Raw genomic sequence first — 20,765 nt, 5'->3', positions numbered from 1 at the left:
TAGTTGCGTGCATGCTTACATGCAAGGTTTAAAATTTCGGTTTCGGTAACCGTTTTGGACCCCACCAAAAACCGAAATTTGGTAATTTGGTTCCAAATTCCGGACCCAAATTTTGAAATTTCGGACTGAAATTCTGAAATTTCAGCCGAAATTTTGTAACACTTTTTTTTTTTAATAAATAATGTCATTAAACCGAAATTTGGTAAAGGGCGAAAAATGGAATTTCAGAAAATTCCGGTTTCGGTCCCCATCGGTATCTGAAATTTCGAATTTCGGTCGAAATTTTAAACCATGCTTACATGTGCTGCACAGACATACATGTGTGAGTGCACATGGTGAATTCATATGGGCCGGTTTGGTCTCTTTCAGATTTTCAAATGTATTGACTTTTAGACCATGTTTGGCAGCCATGAAAGCTTTTTTCCGTGGAATATTCGCTTATCAACTGGTGGGAGAGGGGCAAGGAGAAGCGGGGGAGACGGAGAGAATTGAGAGGGTGAGAAGTGACTGAAAAGTCGGAAAAAGTAAAACTATATTCAAAGAGAGTTTTATTTTTCCTTATTTTTCTACCACTTGGCATCATATCCTCACTCAAGCCCTCTCAATTCTCTCCCTCTCCCACTCTCCCAACCCTTCTCTCAACAGTTAGTAGGCTAATATCTCATAAAGAAGAACTTTGATGGTTGCGAAACATCTTATATTTAATGTTTGAGAGGTGAGGATGATGATATTCTTACCAAACATGTTTCGCCCCCATCTGCTCGTGCCTCTTAGAAGTTTTCTTATTTTTTATATAACCACATACAATGGAATGACTCACTTTGTAATAGCCTTTCACAGCTGGTTAAAACATGCATGTAAAACAAGTTGAGTTCGTGCCAGTATCAAAAGATGTCACGGTCCCTTTATTTTATTGAAATTATGTATTTTTTCCATTGTTATTCAGGTAGACAACTTCATGTTTGCAATTTTTTATTATTTATCTGTATTACTTTATTCAGTTCAAAGTTGAAAAGTATTGTCCCCAGCAAGTTGGTTTATTATATTTTTAGGCTACTGATATTAGCACTACGGTGTTTTAATAATTGCATTAACTGAGCTTTTCTTTTCTTCTTATAATGTAGCCTGATACCTTTGGGGGAACTGTAATAAACTTTTAGAGTTATTTAAACAATAAAAGACAAAATGAGTTAGAGTATTTATCAGACATGGCTGAATTCTATGGCTGAATCAGTTTGGGTCCCCTCCAACTCTATGGCTGAATTCATTCAGAGTTGGGCCTGGACTCCTTGGAAAAGGAAAGGCAGAACGCTGTGGAAGATGTGTCTCCTGGCCTCATGGTGGTTCTTGTGGAAAGAGAGGAATGCTCGTATCTTTGAAGGGAAGGCTAGATCTCCCTATTGGATTTATATTCAGTTGATAGCTGCGGTCATATCCTGGGCTCGAAGCCTTCCTCTGTTTCGTTTTGTTTCAGCTTTCGACCTCTGGGAAGGATGGTCAATCATATGCTTGGAATCGGCTACCAAAGTGAAAATCCTCCCCTCCTGGATTCCTCCTCCTCCGGGGTCCCTGAAACTTAACTTTGACGGATCGTCTATCGGCAATCCAGGAATGGCAGGAGTAGGGGGGTTATGTAGAAACCACAAAGGGGAAGTCCTCTGGGCCTACTCGGGGCCTATCGGAGTGGCAGACTCAAACGAGGCAGAGGTCCGAGCCGTTCATAGCGGGCTTCTCTCGATGCCTCGTCTGGAGTGCGACAACATTATCGTCGAAGGGGATTCCTTAAATGTTATTCGCTGGCTTTCGGGTAACGCTTCTCCCCCTTGGCGATTTTTGCCTCTCTTAGAGGAAATTGAGGACAGAACTAAGGGCTCCTCAATATTTTTTCGCCATGTCAGGAGATCAGCCAATGCGGAAGCAGACACCCTTGCCAAGAAAGGAGTCTTTCGGGCCGCGTTTGAGTGCTTTGGCTATCTACCTCCTTGAATTATTGCACTGCTATCTTTGTATTATCTTTGTTCCTTCAGGACCACCTCGGTTCTGTTTTTACATATATATATATATTCTGTTGCCCTTTTCAAAAAAAAAGTATTTATCATACATGGAAGTGCCAGGCGTGACCTCATTCTAATACAATGAGGGGTGCCCATTATGGCATATTAGGCCCCACTTTAGGTGTAGGTTGATCTGGGCCATCGAATTCAAAGCCCATGGTTTCAATCATCTATGGCGCAAAAAATAAAAAATAAAAAAGCTATACATATTGTTGAGTTCGGTGTCTAGCTTGAATTCAACCTGGTTAGGGTATGAAATATTGTGTGCGACCCGGGTGCGGCCCGTTTACCGTGACCGCTTGGCCCACCCGGCCCGATTTTAAGTGATTTTGGCCCGACAAGAGTAAGTTTGGGCCGCTTTATATTAAAAGGGTTTTAGGGCTATTTTTGCATTTTTGGTTTTGTAAAGAGGGTTGCGAGCTCAAAAGGGTGAAAAAGTGTGTGTTAGGGTTTCATGTGGATTTGGTGAGAGATTCTGATCTTCTCTTCTAATCTCTTGTTTATATAGTGGATTTTCTTGTTGCCTCTGCCGTCGACGTAGGCTTTACCGAACCACGTAAATCTTTATTTCTTTGTGAGTTGCTTGTGCTTTGGTTTCTTCGTTTTGGTTTACCGTTGAAATCACAAATTGATTATTTGGGGGTTTTCATAACACATACAATACTAATACCTAAAAAATTGTATTTTTCTATACAAAGATTTATATTGAAATTAGAGAAATTTACTAGACATACATTATGATTAGATGACTGGCGCATAATCTGGGCCATATATAGGGTATCCAAATCTAGACTTATGGAATGAGAAATCCAGATAAATGTAAGGTGGTCGCTATGCTACAGTGGACACAGCTCACTGTAATAAAATGAGGTGCGCTATTACATGCCTAATCGGCCGTAACGAAAATAAACAAAATAAAAGAGAAATAGAGGGGGAATGGTTGATTCGAGGCAACCGGACCTCCTAAAGGCTCGATTCGAAAGGAGCCATGACTCTCCTAAACAAAGTCTCATTTGCTGTAAATTATCTTCTCTCATTTACTTCTTTCATTAGATTACTACTACATAAATACAAGCAAGAGAGAGTGCCACATCACAAGCACACTTACCCACTAACAAGACATGTCACAAATAACTAACACCCACTACTTAACACATACACCATAACTAACACCCATAACTCTAAAAACACATTCCCACAACTAACATCCACACCATAATTATTATGCACATAACATTCATTCCCCCTTAGAATCGACCTTGTCCTCAAGGTCGAATTACTGTAGAAAATATTGTATTCCGCCGAGGTCCCAAATCTTGTTGGGCACACTTCGATTGAGAAACACAATCAACTTTAGACCTCCATATTCTTCAAAAGTAACGACCGTGATCTTTCGAACCCCGCTTTTAAAATTTGTTGCTCTCGAAGTTGGAAAGGAATAAAAATTTTCATCCTCATCACCATTGATTTTCACGATTTTCTCTATGTGAGCATAAACTTTCTCAAGATATAACTTTGCTCCTTCTTTACGCATTTCTTTGATCTCTTCGCTGATTTTTTCCAAGCCTTCCGTGATTTGCCAGTACTCCTCCATCATTTTAAAAAACTCCACTTGATTTGCCGGAAATCATCGCGTAGGGATTCCAAAAGCTCTAACGGCACAGCCATGGCGTAGGATCTACCGATCTGATACCAATTGTTACGTGCCTAATCGGCCGTAATGGAAATAAACAAAATAAAAGAGAAATAGAGGGGGAGAATAGTTGATTCGAGGAAACCGGACTCCTAACGGCTCGATTCGAGAGGAGCCATGACTCTCCTAAACGAAGTCTCCTTTGCTGTAAATTATCTTCTCTCCTTTACTTCTTTCATTAGATTACTACTACATAAATACAAGCAAGAGAGAGTGCCACATCACAAGCACACTTACCCACTAACAAGACACATCACAAATAACTAACACCCACTACTTAACACATACACCATAACTAACACCCATAACTCTAAAAACACATTCCCACAACTAACATCAACACCATAATTATTATGCACATAACATGCGCCCTCTAGATGATTGCTTGTCGATCAACACACGGGGTTTTGTGTTGATCATGGGACTGTATATTCCGGTCATCACGCAGTGAATGGATGGCAATTTGGTCATCTAGTAACATTTACAATCGAGACCAAATTGTTTAGGGTTTTGGGAAGAGTGGTAAGGGTTGATGGTGAGACGGGAAAAGGGTTCCAGGCATGAAAAGAAACGGTTTATTAGGGTCCATGGACTAATCACAAAAACTACAAAAGAGAAGTTAATCAATGAATAATGATATGATAGCCGAGCTAGTGACCAAGAGTGGTACCAATTAACAAATTAACAAATGGCCTCTTAACAAATTAGCAATCTTTCCTTTGATTTTTGGCTTTTTTATCCCTGAACCAATTACTCCAAACAAAAAAGCCTTAACCTCAAAGGAAAGAAACGAAACTGAAAAGGAGAGTTATGTGGAATTTCTTACTTTTGCCGCTCTAAAATTTTTCAAGAGTGATTTTTAATTTTACCAGGCAAAAATTCACTATTAGAATACTAGAGACTCTGCACAACAATTTTACAAAATGAGACATCCGTACTATGAAAAGAAGAAGAAAAGAAAGAATTGTAAAAATTCCAAAAAGAAGCACCAAAATAGTAAACCCAAGAAAATAAAAAGAAAAGGAGGAAAAAGAAGAATATGGAAAGTATTTGAGTCTTTTTTCTGGTACAACAAATCTTTGTCCATAAAACGATCTTGACTAGAATTTCCTGCAACTTTTGAATTTAAGTGATAAATTTTTCTTATTTATTAGCTATGGATGAACCCCCATTATTTTTACAATGTTAGTAGGAAAAGGGGAAATAAGTGTATTTTTTTAACCGTTTCCTCTCAGTAAATGTACCTCTAAATAAAACTTGAACTACTTTTTCACGTGCAGAAAAAGCAATATATTTTGGAAAAGTTTTTCCATTCCCAAAAAACCCTGCAATCTAAAAAGGGTATTAGGCTTGTGAAGCAACAAGTTACTCCAAAAGCTTAAGCTGTTGGAGAAGTAGGTGTTATTAAATCTTTTGTACTTTAACACTCCCCCTCACGTGTGCCCCTCTTTTTAGGTTTGGCCTCCACGTGGCACATGTCGCCCCTCGTTTGGGTTTAGCCATTGCATGTGAATTTTTACAATCAAGGAGTTTTGAACCAAGGACCTTTGCTCCGACACCATGTGAAACGACCAATTACTTAAGCTTTTGGAGTAACTCCCCTTAAAAGCGTTAATGGGAGGGTGCCCATTCCCTTATAACCTATCCACATCCATTTCACTTTACCGATGTGGGATCTTTTTACTTTTGCGTGGAACCTCCAACAATCTCCCCCTCCATCACGCAGAAGCAACGTGGGCAATCCCGCCCCTCCACGCCACATCAACGTAGGAACTACGAGATCTTCTCCAAAGCAATTTCACCATCCTCGGAGGCACACCATGCTCTGAGCTCTGACACCATGTAAAACAAACAGTTATTGCAAAAGGTTAAGCTGTTGGATATGGCATTATTTAATCTTTTACACATTAACACTCCCCCTCACATGTGACTCTTCTTTTTAGGGTTGGCCTACACGTGGCACATATGGCCCCTCTTTTTGGGTTGCTATTACATGTGGATTTTTAATACCAAAGCGTTTTGAAACCCGGACCTTTGCTCTGATACCATGTGAAACAACCAGTTACTCCAAAAGCTTAATTAAGCTGTTGGGGGTGTTATTAAATCTTTTATACTTTAGCAAGGCTGCACGTGTGTCACGTTGACATCATTGGGTCGACTAATCAGACGATAAACACAAGCTGGCTTGTCTCCATAGGGCCGCATATATATCAAATGAGTCTGCCCCATTATGTCCAAGGCCTCGCATAGGTTCCACGAAGAGAAGCGACACCATTGATTTTGTAGAATTACGATCCACTTGGCATTGGACTGAATTATGTGATTGTTTATAACAAGAATTTATATTTTGAAAGAAAGAGCTTAAATAGTGCAAATATGACATCTTTGAAGAGTCATACTTTGAAAGAGAGGGATTAATGAACATGATCTGGACACAACAGTTGGACCCGAACGTGTCCATTGGATCCATTTCCTAAGGTCTGAAATTATTTTGCATCATGAGCCAGATGTATCCACAAAATCCGATGGAGTGTCCTAGATCCTAATGGAGGCATTTCATGAACAAAAATTAGGGCTGCAACTTGGGTCGGGCGGGTCGGGTTTTGGAGAACCCAACCCTACCCGAGAAATATCTCGGGTCGGGTTTTTTCACGTTGACGCAATTTTTAAAGGAAAATTCTTGTTTGGCAAGGCAACTCAACTCATAGAAGCAGAAATTACACTCACATTACACTTGAATCAAACAATGATGTAATTACACTCACATTACACTTGAATCAAACAATGATGTAATCAAACAATGTTGTAATTACAATCAAACAATGCTGAATCAAACACTTGAATCAACTCAACTCATAGAAGCAGAAATTACACTCACATACAATAACAGTGGGTTTTCACTTTTAACTTTTAACTAACAATATAAAAAAATGTACATACTATAACTTATGTAACTCGGTTCGGGTCGGGTCGGGCCCCTTCAAACCCGGCTCGACCCGAGATTCATGCGGGCTTTTGAATGCTCAACCCGGCTCGACCGGAAACCCATGAAACGTGAACACAACCCAGGCTATTTTCGGGTCGGGTCGATGCTGGTCGGGTAAAACCCGGCTCAAGTTGCAGCCCTAACAAAAATACCCTTCATATTTTTTTATTAATTAAATGAATATTCATAGGTGGTATTTTTAATTGTAATTGTAACATTAAAAAACCCACTTAATACTACAAACAATCTCTCTCTCTCTCTCTCTCTCTCTCTCTCTCTCTCTCTCTCACTCACTCAGTTCACAGGACTCTCCAATGGACGGTCCAATTCAAAATGGATTGTGACCAAGGGCTTAGAAAAAGGGACCCAAGAAAGCACTCCGAAAAGGATTGGGCCGATGAGGGATCTGAATGGATTCATGATGGAGACATAGGTGTGGGTGAGTGGATCTGATCCGAAACGGAGCATTGACACACCTACTCATCTGCACTCCTCTCTTTTCTTCTTTCTCATAAAACACTCTCCTTGCCCAACGGAAAAAGAAGAAGAATAAGAATAAGAAAGCCTCTAATGAAATTAACAAACTCCGGAGAAAAGGATGATTGGGTGGAATACTAGGGTGTCCATGTGCCTTTCCAACACTAAAAATCACTAATTAAAAGATGAGAAATGAAAGTCTCTCATCACTTTGGTTGAATTTTTCAATTTGTGGGGGGACCCATTCAGCATCTTCATTGAAATGGAATGACGAGATTATTCCATTAGCATTAACTTTCGTTACTGCCTTATCCTCCTGTCGTAGATAGTTTTATTCCCCTTTTGACTTCGCTTAAAGGCTTATATAAGCACTAAAGTATACAATTGTGATGAATTTTCGCTACAACATAGATGTAAGGTGATAGGATTTGAGCTGTGGGTCCTACCATGTATGAGCCAAGACTGAAAAGTATACCCACCAGACAATCCTACCCATCCTAACAATCTACTTGTTCAGTGTGAATTGTTGACTAGTCTAGAGAGGACATTTTTTCAAGAGGAAAACTGGGGAACAAATCTACTCTGAATTCATTGAGTTTTTAGGGCACGTTTGGCTATCATGATTTCTTTTTCCGCTGGAATATTTCCTCATCCAATGGTGAGGGCAGGTGGAAGAGGGATGGATAAGAGAGGGACTGAGGAGGGAGGCAAAATTTATCATGAAAATAAAATAAAATACAGCTGCCTGACATGGCCTTAAGGTCTCTAATGTCCAACGTAAAAATGCTGGAGAGATCTTCTAATCAAATTTGGAAGCTGGATTGAGGGGCCACATGTGAGGGGGAGCTGGAGAGATCTTCTAATCAAATTTAAGCTTTTGGAGTAAATGGTTGTTTCGCATTGCATCAGAGCAAAGGTCCTCGGTTCAAACCTCCTTAATAGTAAAAATCCACATCCAATGGTCAACCCCAAAGGCCAAACCTAAAATGAGGGGCCACATGTGACGGGGAGTGTTACAGTATAAAAGATTTAATAACACCTTCTCCAACAGCTTAAGCTTTTGGAGTAATTTTTCATATACCATGTCAAACTACCAATTACTCGAAGGTTGTTTCACATGGTATCAGAGCAACGCAAAAGAGGAGCTACAAGTGCCACATGTAGGCCAACCCTAGTGTTAAAGCATAAAAGATTAAATATACGCCATCTCTAATGGCTTTAGCTTTTTGAGTAATTGGTTGTTTCACACATGCCCCTTTATTTATATGATTAGGAGATAAGGGCTATGTCCCCCAAACTCTACAACTCTTCCCATCTTTGGAATTTAATTAGGGATTACACTTAAGTTGCCTTCAACCCAAATTTAGAAAACACTAGTCCCTACTAGAGCCAAGATGTCAATTGGGCCATCATATGGAAACATTTCCAACACTTGCATGGGTCACCAAGGAAGGCACATGACAGCGAGAGACATTATCAAGTGGGTCTGTGGGAGTGCCTATGTGATGGGAGATGATTTTTTCTCCCCGGTAGGATAATGCACCCCCCTTTCAACATGAATTGTGAGCAGGCTTTTAATGCTTATTTTAAGTCAGATCACATTAAAGGGGCTGCGCATTATGTCATTTACCCAAAATAAAAGAAAATGATATCAGCACCACCATGTTTTGGTATTTTCACTAGAGCATCCTGTCTTTTGGTGTTTAAAGAAGTGTGAAAAGGTTATTACTGTTCCAAAAAGCTCTTACAAGCCAATTAAAAAAGAGAAGACAAGGCAACTATTCAAACAAGCTAGGTTGTACTGATATCAATTTTCCAAAACCAAATCTCTGTATCCTGTATACTGGGAATACTGGGAACAGATCCTCGTCGGGTAGGCAACTAGAGAACGAAAAGAATAAAGCCAAAACGGTGGTGGGTACAGCAATAAGGGTCGCTTTCCCAGTATCTCTGCTGCTGGCTGAGGCCGGGCGGTCTAATTTCCAACCAACAGAGCGAGGGTGAGGATACTATATCTCCGAAATTGATATCGCCACTACCTCTTTCAATAATGACAATCATCACTTTATTAACACAACACTTTTTGAATGAGCTGTTTTTATTTGCGGAGTCTAATCTAATGAGAAAAAAGTGTTTAGAAATAAAGTGAGGAATGCCATTGCCAAACAACTGAACAAGGGCTGCGGATATCAATTTTCTATATATCTAATTTATAATTTATATTCGATTTGACCGTTATGTCTCTGCCCTCCTCAACTTTTTCAGGCATATAGACCCGTACCTCTCATCCACGTGGCATCAAACCCGTGAACCATGTGCTGATGTGGTTTTCAAATAATGCGTAAACCCAATGGTTATCTGATGTGACGTTTCACGGAATATATCAAACTAGGGCAGTGATATATTCGCCCCTTTTTTTACTCGGGACAACCACTTCTTTTGTAACAGTCGTAAATACACTAGAGGAGGCTGTTCCAAGTAAAAAAAATGGTAAATATATCATTTACCAAAGTTAAATATTTGTATATTTTTTGATTTTTGGTCCCGACCACGATCTCCCCCCATACCGACGAAAAGCGTTACGAATTTCTCCCTCCTCGAAATTCAATTTCTTGTACATAATTACAATACTGCCACTAACTTTTTCAAATTGCTCGTGGGACCTTCGCTCAACCGGCATAAGAATATTTAGAATGACGAAAATACCCTCACAAAATCATCACCTATAAGGCTATAACACTTCGTCCATACCTTCGATACCTTCATACATTTTGTGGGCCACGTGGTGATTGTCCACATCATTTTCCTTTCCCTGCTTGCTCTCATTTTTTTTGTCCAAATCCAGCAGAAAATGAGATTTCCAATTGGAGAGAAGAAGTGGCAGAAATCTACATGTTTAGAATTATTTTGATTTGGAAAGGGTTTATGGTAATTTGATTTGCCTACATGTTTAGAAAGGGTTTATAATCCTCAAAAGAAATCTACACGTTTAGAATTATTTTGATTTGGTTGCTTGGAATAGCTCGGAGAGTAGTGGAATAGGAAGTCAACGGGAGGAGACACGCATTTTGATTTGCCTATAATTACCTTAGAAAATTATATAGTAGTGTTTGGTTGCGCGGCAAATACTCGGAGATTAGGAGAAAAAGTAGGGGGTGTCATTTCCAATATAGGTAGAGAGGAGAGAGAGCTTCATTGCCTAGAAAATTCAACCATAGTTCATTGCTTTTGGAAGAAGAGAACAAGAAAAAGACATGCAATTATTGCATAAGAGAAATCCAATGGAATCAATGCGAGTCCAATGCATTTTGGCAACCAAACGGCGAGAGCTTTTGCGCAACCAAACCAAGCATAAGGGCAATACAGACTTCTTGTTATCACAGGTAAGAAAATTCAAAGGGCGTTACTGTCATTTCAAATTTGCCAGGTATGTAACAGATGTGTCATCGTTAAGACGAGAATAGTTTTCGTTAATTACACAGTAAATCAAACGATGAAAACGAAGCATTAAAGAAATAAAAAAACATCCCCCCCCTTCGTCTCTCCAAACACACCTACTCCTAATTAAATCGAAGACAAAACAAAAAATAAAATAAAATAAAGAATCTCTGGTTCGTTTTTCTGTCGCCTTTCAAACCCTAGCAACCATGGCAGGTTTTCTCAAAAGCCTTCAATTTTTCTAACCGGATAACTGCCGTTACTCGCAGGAAAATGGCCGATGTTTTGCCGGAAACTGGAACTGCTAGGGTTTCATCTTTCTCTCGATCGCAAAACCCTTCAAAACCGATTCTAAGCTTTTCGAGGACGAGATTTTGCTGATCGGCTCAAGGAAGGTTAAATTGAATAGATCTTGTTTTCTAAACGGAGATTCATAGCTATGGCGTCAGGAAAGGGGAATCTGGAGAGGATTCGGCGTGGAATCCGAACGATTTTCTTCATGTTGACGCTTTTGGCTTCGCTTCTCGTGTTTTCAGCCCCTGTTCTTGTTGCGATGGGCGATATTTTGGTGCCGAGCGTGTTGATTTCGAGCTTCACGTGTGTTAGATGCCATAGCTTGAGGGATCATATGGTGAGATATGGTTTTAGGAGTTCTTTGATGGATATTCCTCTCGTATCCGTCATCAGATCTCTCGTAATCATATGTGAGATCATTTTCCCTCTATTCCGCTCCGATTTATTTACATTTTGTTCTACTTGACTTGACTTGATGAATTATTGGCCAATGCTCTTGTTTTTTTTTTTAAATTTTTTGGCGAATTTGTCTTAAAAAAATGAGGGTTTCGGTATGATTTTAATCGTTTACTTTGTAATTCTGGTTTTTTTTTTGTTGGAATAGTAGGCTTTTATGCTTAGGAGCTTTGTTTCTTGGCCTTTTTTTATTAATGGAGGTGATTGTACGGATATATTTTGGATTTAGATGGTAAATAGGAATCTAGGTTTTCCGGAAGATAATTTATCACACATTTTCGTGATATTCTTAGGTGATGATAGGAGAACTGACAGTAATTTATTGCTTGAAAGTTCTGCTATTGCATATGGCTGCTTTTGTTTTTGTTTTTCTCATGATAGTAATGGAATTTAAAAGTAACCTTTTCATAAATAGTTTGAATTTAAGAATGAACGTGCAAAAGAATTAAACTTCCTTTCTTTTGAGCAGTAGAAAAGCTTTTTTTTTATTTATCCACAGACCATGTATGTGCTTTCGATGAGAAAGGTGTGAAGCATTGGCCTCCTGTAAACAGACTTAAGGTATGTTTCATGAAAAATATAGAGAGGCAACGGGAAAGTTTCTTTATGTCTGCAGAAGGGTAAAAGGCTGAAATGCATTTTCCCCCTCCCTTGCAACTGATGTTTGTCTGGTATTTGAAAGAGCTAGAAAATTTGGTAAATGTCCTGCTAGCAGATGGTTGAATGCCTTTTCACGAAAACCCAGAGAATATCTACACAATTTCCCTTATTTTGATTCGTAAAATATATTTCCAATAGATATAGCACTGTTTCATGAGAATTTAGAAAAAAAAAAGAAAAGGGAATTGTTCTCTGTTTAACCGCTGACAAATATTTCTTTTGCAACAAAATAACAGATATGTACCTATTATGACAACTTATAAAAAAGAGAAAAGATAAAGGAAAAGATTCGCAGGCCTGATTCATGCAAAAATTCTTTTAGTAACAAATATAGCCTCAATCATTGATTAATTCAATTTTTATTCAGTAATTTTCTCCTCATTGCTTGTTTCTGTTTTCCACTTGCAGGTGTTTATTCTTTGTGTGATGGACCTGCGCTCTCTCATGGCCCTTATCTTGGAACAACAATGCTCTGTTCCTTTGTTTCAATTCTCATTTTATCGGTGAAGGCCTGTGTTTTCACTGCAATTTCAGACATTGAAATGAAAGCTTCATCTCCTTTGGCAAGGCAGAAGCTTCATTTGAAGAAGTCATGGGGGATGCCTATTCTTTTCCTTTCGTCAGTGGTTTTTGCTCTCGGCCATGTTGTAGTTGCTTATCAAACAAGCTGTAGAGCAAGGAGGAAGCTCCTATTTCACAGAGTTGACCCTGAAGCAGTAAGTTCGATCATAGTCTTCTTTCTTCAGTTAAGTTCCGAATACAAAGCTGTTTTTACCCTGCAGCTGTACACTGTTTTCAAAGTAATTCTTTCAAGATCTGAAATCCAAAGCAAATATATATTTTCAGGTTAAGGCATGGTGGCACAGTTTTAATGTACATTCATGATAATTGTTAGTATTTTTAATGTTACCAGTTGCATAATGCAATCTCTTGTTCTGATTTGAATATTTTAGACTTGCCCTCCTGGTTTCATCAATAATTGATTTTTTGGATTGTGTTTCAAAAATTCTTACAGAGTTTTCAGGAACTTTCACATCTTTTGCATTGCTACCCTATTAATCACTCTCCCTCTCTCTTCATGTCTATCTTTCAGGTTCTAGTTTGCAAGAATGTATTTTCTGGCGGTTACCAGAAGGTCCCACGTTCCCCAACTCCATGCATTGGAAAAAGCTCAAAGAGCGATTGCGAAATTAAAAGAAAACAAATCCCATCAGCCTTTGATGAAGGGAAACTCCCAATCAGATTACTTGCTGATATCGACAGCCTCTTCATTGTCTGCCAAGGTCTCACTCTCCATTATAAACTCTCACTCCTTGATTCACATCTCTCTCATTCCCGAGTCACGAAAAGCTTACTTGAATCCTATCCCAATTGCAGCCCTCCACGTATCACTACTGGAAGGATTAAGGCTGACAGGCCACCTCTAACAGTTCCATCCAAGACCCAGTATCATCTTCATAGGAGCTTTAGTAGCCAATATCATGATTACTCTCTATATGCGCCACTGTTGGCTGGTTCTGCAAATTCTTCTCTGTTTTTCTCTGATGAAATCCCCACTTTGAATCTGGATGGTGGAGATGGAGAAGTGGGTTTGTCAAATTCTGTGACTTTAGAAGATGGGGAGGGAGTTGGGAAATTTGGTATTGTTCTTGTGCATGGGTTTGGTGGAGGAGTGTTCTCCTGGAGGCACGTGATGGGAGTGCTTGCTCGGCAGGTCAAATGCACAGTCGCCGCCTTTGATCGGCCTGGATGGGGATTGACGTCTCGGCTCCGCAGGAAGGATTGGGAGGAGAAACAATTACCAAATCCATATGAGCTTGAGTCTCAGGTGATTGCCTTATTAATTTCCAGTTCTTTGACCAAAAGTTCACTGTATATAGTTAGAATAATTGAGTAGAATTGGATCTACTACTTATGGTTGATGCTCTAGGCCTAAAATTATGTGGCTTGTAGGGATCGAGTCGGCAAAAGAAAAGCCTAGTTCTTTTAACTTGAAAAGTAGTAGTTTGCTTTGGCCATTTCTGAGGGTCACGAGGACTGGTTATTTCTTATCAATCAGAAGTTATTATTGGCAATCTTGGAAAGTGAAGTCAGCAACTTTGGTCTTTAGGGTAGTTATGGAACTTGTGTAATTTTTAGATCGAGGTGCCTATGAATTACTTCTTATGAATAGAAGTATTTCTGTCAGCTTTTTTCAGTGACTATTTTTTTATGGTACTGGGTCGTGTTTACAATATTTTCTTTAAATGTACTAAACATTTTGGAAACAAAAACTTCTAACAAGTGTTGGTATTATGTTCAGAAATTTTGAGTGTTTTGTTTGCATTTACTATTGGATGTGAATGGACGAGAGTCCGTGAGACACCCTTAAAGCTCTTTAAAATTTATGTCATGAATATTTCTAAATCTAACTAGTCTTCATCTACTTAACCAGTGTGCACCATCTCAACATCGTGTACACTCCTTCTCAATTGCTAATTTGTTTGTCATTTCTTGAAACCAATCCTTTTGTGGCATTTGCAAAACTGAAGAAATCATCCACCATCATAGATGTTGACAGAAATAATTTCTTGGTGAGTTATTGAGAGGATGTGGCATGTGCTTGTTCCAACATGTTTACTTTATTTGAAGCTTCTATTTTAAGTTCATACCATTACCTGCTAATAACTGAAGAAATCATCCACCCTCAGAGATGTTGACAGAAATCATTTCTTGGTGAGTTATTGAAAGGATGTGGCATGTGCTTGTTCCAACATGTTTACTTTATTTGAAGCTTCTATTTTAAGTTCATACCATTACCTGCTAATAACTTTTTGTCAGCTTGTTAAGTTGATGTTGCGTCATTTTCTCAGTACATTGGTTTTTTATGTGAATTTTGAATTTTATTTTTTGTTTCCACAATTGTGTTGGTTCCAGGTTGATCTGTTGCTTTCTTTCTGTTCGGGGATGGGTTTCTCTTCGGTGGTACTTGTTGGTCATGATGATGGGGGACTGCTTGCTTTGAAAGCAGCAGAGCGAGTCCGAGTATCTGCAAACTCCGCCCATGTAAGTAAGACAACACTAGATTCTGTCTCAAGAATTTGGAACAACATGTTCTCTTTATTGATCATTTCTCTATATTTACCTCTACTCTTGATGAGAATCTGTATTTGTATTGGAAATTGCAAAACCGGCAATATTTATCCAAGTAGCTCAGTTACGAGCAAATTTTGATAATTTCCTTTTGAGGCCCGAGTCAGGTGGATCTTTTACAGTAAGATAGGATAAACAGTGCATAGTTTCATTGTTTGTTTCTTTCAACCACTTCCCTTTCATCATTAGTCAATCGTTTTTTTGGTCAAATGTGCTGAGATATCCTTACTCCCAGGCAAAGCCAGTGAACCAGCCTTAAATCCAAAGGCTCATGGAAACACCCATGTAAATTGTGGAACGACCCAGGCAGCATTTTCATTAACCTCATATTAAGTTATTTTCAGGGCGTTGGATCTCACATCATCCAAATATAGGGAGATATTCTCTGATTTACCACAATTCATTAGTTTCTTTTTTCATGCATCTTCCAGGTGGAGATCAAGGGAGTGGTATTGCTCAGTGTCAGCTTGTCAAGAGAAGTTGTTCCTGCGTTTGCGAGGATCCTCCTGCATACTTCCTTGGGGAAGAAGCACATGGTCCGCCCTCTTCTACGTGCTGAGATTATTCAAGTGGTTAATCGCCGTGCGTGGTATGATGCTACTAAGCTAACCACAGAGGTTCTGAACCTCTACAAGGTATTGTGTTGCCCCAATGTGATAATGGAATAAAGAGTGTACATTCTATATCAAGAAATTAAATCGTGTTATTTAAACCGCATAAAAATGATAGATGTTTCTAAATTTAACGGAAGTGTACATTCTATACCAAGAATTTAAATCGTGCTATTAAAACCTCATAAAAAATGATAGATGTTTTTAAGATTAAGGGGCTTCCTTTGGCTCATTTTTTTTTGGGAAGAATAATGAACTAATTTATTTCCATTGCTTGACAAAAAAATGTAATGGGTTTTCAAAATATTGCCCAAATATTCCCTTCTCTCATAAAGTGGACTGTTTATCCCAACATCATATGTATGAATCGTATGTATTTCTTGCTGTTCGAAAAGGCTATAGTTCACTTGGGTATTTTATGATGGGGTCGTGAGTAAAGGAGCCCAGCATTGTGAAATTTCACTTGTCTAAAATGCAAAAAAGCAAACAGATTTTAAAGCCTGATATATATTGGAACTCTATGGGGGACTATTTTTCTTTTATGATAAGAAAGTTGGGACCCTATGAACCCATATCACTTTATTTGAGATCCATCATAAAGACTCCATGAATTTATTCAGAAAGAGGTATGATGGCCGACATTAGATTGCACAAGGTTTTACCTCTCTATCTTGTGGGTTGGTTTGGCCAACATGGTTTTCTTCCTAGGTGTTTATTGCCATCACATCGCATCAAACAATATATGCTTTGTGAAATGTGAAAGGGAAACATCACATCACATCAAACAATATATGCTTTGTGAAATGTGAACTAAAATATGCTTTGATTACTTCCATCTTTTAAAATCTGATATGCAATTCCATTTTTCATTTGTGATCATAATCTTACACCCCTTGTGCAATCAGGCACCATTATGTGTGGAAGGTTGGGATGAAGCACTTCATGAGATAGGCAGATTGTCATTTGCAACCGTTCTCTCATCTCAAAATGCAGCAGCATTGCTGGAATCAGTTGAAGACCTGCCGATTTTAGTAGTCACAGGTGCTGAGGATTCTCTTGTCTCGCTGAAGTCTGCTCAAGCTATGGCTTCAAAGCTTGTAAATTCTGTAAGTATTCCTTCTTACCATTCAATTATTTATCTTCTCCAATGGCTTAAGCTAAAAAATCTTAAACCCAAAACCATAACATGCTATCTATAGATGGCTACTCATGCAGTTTAAGCTAGCATATCTGGCTATTTTTCTGAATTGAGGTATGAGATGTGTATAGCACTTGTAGGCTAGCTAGATCGAAGTATTGAGCACGAGTTCAACATCCACTTAAGTGCCAGCTTCATAGTTTTATCTAGAAGCTCGTAACTAGGATTAGAAGCTCACTTTGGAAGCTAAACTCACATTGCTTCCCAAATTTAGCTGAAATGCACTTCGAGCATGCTTTCTCTTAAGAGTACTCTTCCTATTTTGGTGATTATGTTTTTTTTTACGATGGATTGTTTATACACATGGTAATGCCAAATGAGTTTATTTAAAGAAAAATTTCTTTTGACTACAATCCAAAACTACATTTAAAAATGAAAAAAAAATAAAAAAAATTTACATTTCAAGTAATTTAGAAATAAATTTTTCTTCAAAAACTTATCTTAATTTTAATGGCAATTTTGAAATGCAATTATAGAAAGTAAATCTAAATGATTATCCTAATTTGTAACCCTAATTGTTATTCCACAAAAAAAAAATTGTAACCCAAATCAATTCATAAAGTTCACCTTAACTTAGTTGCAACTCTAACTACATTCACTCCCCTTCCCTAATATTGTAATCCTGTTTCTTCCCATTTTCTCATTCACTTGTAATGATGCCTGCTACATGCTTCATGTTCGCTCCCCATTACACTTTTCCCTTATCTTTTCTCTTTCTCATCACTTCATTAGTGCTTTGCTTCTCACATTCACTTCTCCCTCTGGCAATACGGTTCCAGTTAGTATGTATCTGTTAAGTTTCATTAGCAAAAAACAACATTACATGTTATGTTTCATTAGCAAAATACAACATTACATGTACACCACCACCCTGGATGTCTACACTCCCCCAATGTTCTTTTTAGAAACCAAAACTTTTGTAAATCCAGGCAAAACTTGGCACTACCTTTCCTGCACTATTGCCATTTTCTAAAATCCCAAACTATGATGTGATTGAATTTATCCCCACCTATTTGTTGTGGCTACATGTTGAAATCTTTAATCAAAGGGTAGAACAGGATTTATAAATTGCATTATATCTAACTGATTACTTGGGCACTGTTTGGATTGCAAGAAAAACATTTCTGATGGAAAAAATTCCCAGGGGGAATCATATGAGTATTGTCAATTAAGAGAGATATATCATCATAAATCAAAGGTCCCTCTAAATGTAAAATTGATTAGGGCTGTTTCAACTTATCCTTTTCGTGTGTAAAACAAGTAGGAAATTTAGTACTATTTCTCCTTTCCAAACTTCTCTAGAAAATTCCTGCAATCAAAACATGGCCTTAGTTCGGTCCAAAGAAGTACTGTCACTGGAGTGGGTTCAACTCATCTATTTTCGTGTGTAAACAAGTAGGAAATTTTAGAAATATTTTTCCTTTCCAAACTTTACCTGCAATCTAAACATGGCCTTGGTTTAGTCCAAAGAAGTATTGTCACTCGATCATTATTAAACTGGCTTGAATTCAAGGTGATTATGCTTCTTCTGTAGAAAAAAGACAATCAAAGTTTTATACAGGACACAAAATGAATTTCAGATATTTGATATATCTCCATGAGTGAGATCTCAATTCCAGCTTTGAGACCGATTTACCCTTTGTATTTAGCCATTTCCTATGTTACTGTAGGAATAAATCAACCATTTTCTTGCTTTGGCCCTCTTTTTGTTGCGCTTCTGATTAAATCTAGTTTCTTATGTCTTGTTTTTATTGCAGAGGCTAGTTGCAATATCAGGATGCGGGCATCTTCCACATGAAGAGTGCCCCAAGGCATTACTTGCGGCCCTCTCACCCTTCATAACCAGACTGATGTCATCGTCAAATCATCAAGAGAGGTTGCAAAGACAATAATATATTTATTTTTCTTTCCTTCCAATTAGAGTTTCTTTCATTAGGGGAAAAAAAATATTTACTGATGTCGGGGTTGAGCCTTACCTCTCACTTCTCTGCTTGGGTATTTTGTAGGGGGGAGGGGGAGTGTTTGGGGTTTGTGGGTTTTGGAGCCTGACCCTATTTGTCAGGGTCTTAGAGCTCCCATACTTAATTTTTATTTTATTTTCTTTGCTTTTTTCTTTTTTACTGTAATGTTTAATCTAATTATCATTGTTATTTTCCACTAAGCAGGTGGAAAATATGAAATGCATTTGTAAATTTGTTACGGCTGTTTGCAAATACCACAGGTTTTGCACCCATTTGGACACTGAAATGTTGTAGATTAGAAGTTTTTACATATTAATTTCAGGTTGATATGAAAAAAAGGGTTTTGAGAGGCATTGTTTGATATCTGCAAACTGATGTAGAGCTTTTGTTGCCAGGTATGTTTCCTTCTTTATTCCAATTGTTTATTTTCAAAATGCTACAGCCATTAGATTTCAGATATATCATGCTTTTTACACCATTGATTCTCAGATTTTAATGGCACCAAGTGCTTCACCTTGACCCTTTACTTTTTATTTCCTTCTTTTCCCCATCTGCCCTTTCTTTTCAATAGTGTGTCAATGGATCCACTCTGGACAGTATCTACTTATCTCTGTCACGATTCGTTCGGATCCCTTATGGGTCGGATTTCTTTTCGGACCATTCTTTCTGAGTCAAGGTCATGATCCATTTCGAATCGGAATCTGTCTATCGGAGTGTCCTACTAGTTCCTACTCTAGAGAGATGAGAATTGCAATCGAAACAAAAAGTGGAAAAGCACTCCTAGTTTCTTCTCTAGAGAGATGAGAATTGCGTTAAAGTTTCCCACTGTTCACACTATATGGGGGCGAATGCGTATTGCAGAGGGGTGAAAATATCATCTCCCTTCAAAAAAAAACCCATTACGAATAGACCTAACTGAACAATGTATTTATGTATATTGATGCTTTACATTCGGTTCTAGGACGCACCATTGACCTCGATCCAAAACAAAAATTCAGAACACGGATATGAATCCAATGAATACAGGGTTTGTTTCATAATAACTGAAGGAGATTGTATCAAGCGGGAATGCTTTAGTAGTAGGAAGCAACGTCATTGTAACGTATTGAGATACACCCAGTATTAAATATGGTGGTCTCCCCTTTGATTTGGATCGCCCATCTGAAAGCCCCTATTTTGGATCTCAACGTCTAGGAAAAACTGTTTGTTCTAGAACTGAGTGCAAAAGAGACATCAAAATCAAGGATTGACAGCAGATATTGAATCAAAACTTTCATATTTTTAGCATCTCTACACCTCTCAAAACCAGACCTCTGATCTCTTACAACCTTAAACTGATTGTAGAAGCAGCTTTGGTTAATTAATTGGTTTCTGAAGAAAAAAAAATGTTGCAAACTCATTTCCTAGGATGAGCTTGGGTGACAAACTTTGTAAGAACATGGCAGTCGGGCGGAGTGATGTTCATATAATAGTTCTGAATGGTATCTGTAATTTCAAACCCAAACTTCTTATAGAAATTGATGGCGTCTTCATTGTTAGTCTGCACATGCAAGTAAATCTCTGGGACATTCTGCTTCGAGCACAGATCCAGAACGTGATTCAACAGCTTAGTACCTGTAAGCCTAGAAACCATTAGTTTCAGTTGCCGGTGACTAAAATTCCAAGGTCATTCCAGTCAAATCTGACAACTATCACATTCAAAAGTAAATGCTACTAAATGCCAGTGACGTTAATGCATTACCCAGTACAAGAAAGAAACCTCTATCTCACAAGAAGATGGAAATTTGATTTCAGATTGATTTGCA

The 20,765-nt window shown here is 38.3% G+C and overlaps 1 protein-coding gene across 1 annotated transcript; it reads left to right on the top strand.

Annotated features, from left to right (window-relative positions):
* Positions 1-10,726: 10,726 nt before the first annotated feature.
* LOC143846873 (uncharacterized) lies at positions 10,727-19,313 on the top strand. Its single transcript, XM_077355468.1, has 7 exons — positions 10,727-11,352; positions 12,467-12,774; positions 13,152-13,886; positions 14,975-15,103; positions 15,622-15,825; positions 16,707-16,907; positions 18,757-19,313. The coding sequence occupies exons 1-7, from the start codon at positions 11,088-11,090 to the stop codon at positions 18,889-18,891; spliced, it is 1,977 nt and encodes a 658-aa protein (XP_077211583.1). The 5' UTR covers positions 10,727-11,087; the 3' UTR covers positions 18,892-19,313.
* The last annotated feature ends 1,452 nt before the right edge of the window (positions 19,314-20,765 follow it).

This window comes from Tasmannia lanceolata, unplaced genomic scaffold, assembly GCF_043159265.1.
Source record: "Tasmannia lanceolata isolate RefF3 unplaced genomic scaffold, GAP_Taslan_0.1 ptg000003l, whole genome shotgun sequence".
Classification (NCBI taxonomy): Eukaryota; Viridiplantae; Streptophyta; class Magnoliopsida; order Canellales; family Winteraceae; genus Tasmannia; species Tasmannia lanceolata.
The sequence above is the reverse complement of the archived record's forward strand: the minus strand, read 5'-3'. Positions and strand labels throughout refer to the sequence as shown.